At 45.5% G+C, this 5000-nt stretch overlaps 2 protein-coding genes across 10 annotated transcripts in view; one reads left to right on the forward strand and one right to left on the reverse strand.

Moving 5' to 3' along the window:
* MCU (mitochondrial calcium uniporter) overlaps positions 1 to 5000 on the forward strand; it is a 928441-nt gene that overhangs the window by 679959 nt on the left and 243482 nt on the right. The window lies entirely within an intron of this gene.
* The window catches only part of LOC143025701 (uncharacterized), a 153386-nt gene that overhangs the window by 20616 nt on the left and 127770 nt on the right, over positions 1 to 5000 (reverse strand). For all 7 annotated transcript variants that reach the window (XM_076185738.1, XM_076185732.1, XM_076185724.1 and 4 more), the window contains one exon: positions 220 to 1066. In XM_076185738.1, coding sequence (XP_076041853.1) covers positions 220 to 1066 — 847 coding nt within the window. The remainder of the gene's footprint in view (positions 1 to 219; positions 1067 to 5000) is intronic.

A 5000-nucleotide genomic window follows, 5' to 3' on the forward strand; every position in this document is an offset into this window, starting at 1 on the left:
TATATATATATAGATATATTATATATATATATATGTATGTGTATATATATATATACAAATACACATACACGCGCAAATCTAGAAAAGAGTTGAAAATTAGAGCACGAAGAGTGCGGAAACATCTCGCTTTTTTAAAGAAGAGCAAAGAGAGCGAGTACCAGAACCTACTTCCGGAAAAAGAGAGAACCGCAGACTCTTCCAGAAGACATTTTGGCTTACCTCCTTCTCGGTGACCGGAGGCGTCGTCTCGATGATGACGACCTTCTCGTTCTGGAGGACCTCCTTGGGCTCGTAGTCCCGGATGTAGAGGGTCTCCGGAGCTCCCTCGGAAGCTGCCGCTGCAGCTGCCTCCTGCTGGAGTTTCTCCTCGAAGAGCTGCTTCCCGGTCTGCACGTTGAGGGGGACCTCGCCGTCCGGCTCTTCGACTCCTGAGGTCTCGAGGGAGGAGACTGCAGACGCTTCCTCTTCTTTTTCGGTTTCCGTTGTCGGAGTTTCTTCTCCCGCGATCTTGGCTTCTTCAAGAACAGGGCCGTTCTTGGGAAGGACCTCCGCAGGAACTTCTTCTTCCTCTCGGGGGTCGGCAAGGTGGACCTCCTCCAGAGTTTGTTCTTCTTCTTGGGGTTCGGCAAGGTGGACCTCCTCCAAGGACGGAGGAGGACTCTTACCAACCACCTCGGACATCTCCTCCTCCGCTGTATCCTTGTCGAGGTTCTCCTTCCTCGGACTCCCCTCAAGGTCGACCTTCCTCTTCTTGGTCTCCTCCTTCACAATGCGGTTCTCCAGGTCTTCGGCGTTGTCCTCCTCGGCCGTCTCCACCTCGCAGATGTCCTCCTCCTCTTCCTCTTCCTCGACGATGCAGTGATCCTCCGAACTCGAGGGGTCCTCGAGGACCGGGTCGTCGTCATTGGAGTGGCACTCGAGGCCCGAGTCCTCGGAGGAGTCGCAGAGGTGGGTCTCGAGAATTCGGCGCCTGCTGATTGGTCGGCTGATCGTGACGTAGTTGAGGCTGTTCCGTCGATCCTCGTCCTCGTCGTCCTCCCACTCGGAACTGCACGAGTACATGTCCCTGGAACGATTGAAGGGGTCAGGAACAGGTGGAACGGAATGAGGTCATGGAATAGGTGGAACTGTATGGAACGGAACATGTCCCTGGAATGAGGTCATGGAAGAGGTGGAACTGTGTGGAACGGAACATGTCCCTGGAACGATGGAACGGGTCAGGAACAGGTGGAACGGAATGAGGCCATGGAATAGGTGGAACTGTATGGAACGGAAAATGTCCCTGGAACGATGGAACGGGTCAGGAACAGATGGAACGGAATGAGGTCATGGAATAGGTGGAACTGTGTGGAACGGAACATTCCCCCTGGAAACAGGTCAGGAACAGGTGGGTCTGTATGGAACAGGTGGAATGGAACGGTGGAACGGGTGGAACGAAATGGACTCTGTAACAGGTGGGTCTGTATGGAACAGGTGGAATGGAACGGTGGAACGGGTGGAGCAGGTGGAACGGAAGGAAATGTGATCGTAGTGATTTTGCATCTCGGTGATAGTGGTGAAAACTGTGTTGTTGAAGATGGTGATGATTTTTTGCAGAAGACCGCGGTGATGATGATGGTGAAGCCAACTGTGATAGTAGTGGTGCCTTGATGGTGTTAAAAATGTAATGATGATAATGATGATAGTGATATTAATGACAGTAATAATGATGAAAGTAAATTCTGTGTGTGTATGTGATTCACCATGGTCTTTGGATCACGTGTTGGACTCTTGATCGACAGCTATTTCCCTCCCGGAAGAGAGCTCAGAGCTCGTATATAACCGATCTATGGGTAACGCTGTGACCTTACACGCACACCCACCCACACACCCAACTCCCTACCCACGAAAGTTGGAGTAACGACCCGCAGCGCACTGTGTGTGTGTGTGTTTACCTAATTTACCTAATTGTATAATACAGGAAAATAGCGGCACGTGTGGAGTCTCGCATTCTAATTAACATAGTTGCTATCTCCCAATTACATGCATTTGTCTTTGTGTGTGTATGTTTACTTAGTAATATTTACCTTGTTCTAACATAAGGGGTTGGTTCTGTGCACATGGGGCACCGTCCCTTTGCTTCTATGTATCAAACTTTGCCTTAATTTGCGCGTGTGTGTGTGTGTGTGTCATTTATGTGTGTAAGTGTTTGTGTGTATGTGTGTGTATGTATGTATGTAAATATTGCTTATGGGCGTGCCTGTTTATAAATGTGTGTGTGTGTGTATGTGTGTGTGTGTGTGTGTGTGTGTGTGTGTGTGTGTGTCATGTGTATGTGTGTGTCATTTATGTGTGTTTTTGTGTGTGTGTGTGTGTATGTATGTGTGTGTGTGTGTGTGTGTGTGTGTGTGTGTGTGTGTGTGTGTGTGTGTGTGTGTGTGTATAGAGATAACGTATGGGCGTGCCTGTTTATAGATGTGTGTGTATGCGTGTGTGCGTGCCATCGCCTATTTGCCGACGGGACAGGGCAATTACAGGCGTTAATGGCCCGGGGGTGGGAGGAAAACAAAGCAAAAAAAGAAAGATATAACAACTGCGTCGTCAATTTAGACGACCGCCATGATGGCTGTGACAACAAGCGCCCCCTCCCCCTCCCCCCCGCCCTCTCTCGCTTTCTCATGTCTCAGAGCTCCATAGGACGAGGAGGAAGAGGAAGAGGAAGAAGGAGGAGAGGAGAAGGACGAAGGAAGAGGAGGAGGAGGAGGATGAAGGAGAATACGAGGAAGAGGAGGAGGAGGGGAGGAAGAGGAAGAAGGAGAAGAGGAGAAGGAGGAGCAGCAGCAGCACGAAGAAGAAGAATACGAGGAAGAAGATGAGGAGGAGGAGGAAGAGAAAGATGGAGAAGAGGAGAAGGACGAAGGAAGAGGAGGAGGAGGAGGAGGAGCATGAGGAAGGAGAATAAGAGGAAAGGAATAACGGGAGTAAGAGTCGGAGGAGGAAGAATAAGGAGAAGAGGATGAAGAAGAAGAGCAGGAGGAGCAAGAATGAGTAGAGGAAGAAGAGGAGGACGAAGAAGGAGAAGAAGAAGAGGAGGAGGAGGACGAGGAAGAAGATGAAGAAGAAGAGGAGGAGGAAGGAGAAGAGGAAGATGAAGAAGGGGAGGAGGACGAGGAAGAGGAAGATTTTTCCCACTACAATATTGTGTTCTGTTCACGCCAACCGGACAAGGAAGCCCCTCCCCTTTCCCCGAATACTCTCTCTTGATTGGTCAATTTTGTCCCGTCATGTATTAATCCTGTACCTCACCAGAGGTCTCCATGAGTTTGAATAAAATCGTCAGGCGGTTGCCGTTTACCAGCGGTTCTATCCTCGTCTAGATGTCAAGCTTTAGTGGATGATGACGTCACTTGTCTGTTTGTTTTGTTTTGTTTATTTGTTTATGTTATTTTTTTCTTATTTTTTCGAAGTTCATTTATTTTTATATTTGTTTTTATTTTTATTCTTTGGCGTTTTTTTCTTTATTATTCGTTTATGTATGTATTTATGTAACTATAGTTTCGTCTTATTTTTATCTTTTATTTTATTTTGGTTATTTTTATTTATGTATTTTTTCGTTTTTTGGCGTTTTTCTCTTCGTTTATGTATTTATGTATCTATGTGTTTATAATTTCGTTTTTTTTTTTTTTTTTTTTTTTTTTTTTTTTTATTGTTTTTAGCATGTAATCAAATCTTTACTTGTCCGAATCAATTTTGGCGTTTTTTCTCTATTATTCGATAATGTATTTATGTATCTACGTTTTCATAATTTCGTTTTATTTCTATTTTTTATTGTCTTTTTGGTTATTTTTAATGATGTACTTGTTTTTTGTTGTTGCGTTTTTTCTCTATTCGTTTATTTATGTATTTATGTATCTATGTGTTCATTATTTTATTTTAATTTAATTTATTTTATTTTATTTTATTTGGTTATTATTTTTGGCATGTAATCAAATCTTTTCTCGTCCGAATCAATGAACAGGGAAGCTTATCTCTCGATTCATTATTTCACAGCTGGTTCACTTTGTGCAGCTGGGCGTGTGTTCAAACACGACTGAATGATCTCAAACTTGGACATTTGCATAACGAAAGAAGCTGCACTGACAGCTGGTTCAGGCAGGTGGTTGGAGGTGGTGCGTGTGGATAGATGGTGCGTAACGTATATACAGATGGTACTGTGATTGAGGCAGCTGGTGGTGCTGTTCAAACAGTTGGTTGATGGGTAGAGCTGAGGCAGAATGAATAAGCAGATGGTACTGAAGCTGGTTGCAAATAGTGTAAGTTGTCAGATGGTGCAGCTGGTTCAGACAGGTGGTTACAGTGTGGGTTGACAGCTGGTGCTTCAGTTAAGACAGCTGGTACAGCTGGTTCAGACAGGTGGTTACAATGTGGGTTGACCTCTGGTGCAGCTGGTTCAGGCAGGTGGTTACAATATGGGTTGACAGCTCGTGCTTCACTTGAGACAGCTGGTGCAGCTGGTTCAGGCAGGTGATTGCAATATAGGTTGACAGCTAGTACTGTATATACAGATGGTATTGCATTCAGAGGGTGTTGTATTTATTCGACAGCTGGTTTTGGAGATGTGACAGATGGAGCTGTGTGTTCAGACAGTTTGTGTGCTGCTGTGACGCACAATAAAATCGCCTGACGGCACCAGAATAAAAATTACCACGCTGTACGAAAGGGATTAACCTTGCTGTTCTTAATCCCCCCGTACTAATCCCCCCATCCAAATCCCCCAAAACACACACAGATCATACAATGTACCACTGTATTAAACTTCCCCCCCAAATATTAGGCCCATATACTATAAGCTGTCCCATACTAACCTCACACATAATCCCCCCATTATACTAACCCTCCCTCTTATATCAAACTCCCCTAAATTAAATCCCTAATTACACATTCCCCAAAACCCTCACCCACGACACTACGCTCCCCCTTAGCCCACCAAATTAACCCCCAAAGATAAGCCCCCCATATAA

The sequence above is a fragment of the Oratosquilla oratoria genome, chromosome 1, assembly GCF_046742065.1.
Source record: "Oratosquilla oratoria isolate Oo_2021 chromosome 1, ASM4674206v1, whole genome shotgun sequence".
Taxonomy (NCBI): Eukaryota; Metazoa; Arthropoda; class Malacostraca; order Stomatopoda; family Squillidae; genus Oratosquilla; species Oratosquilla oratoria.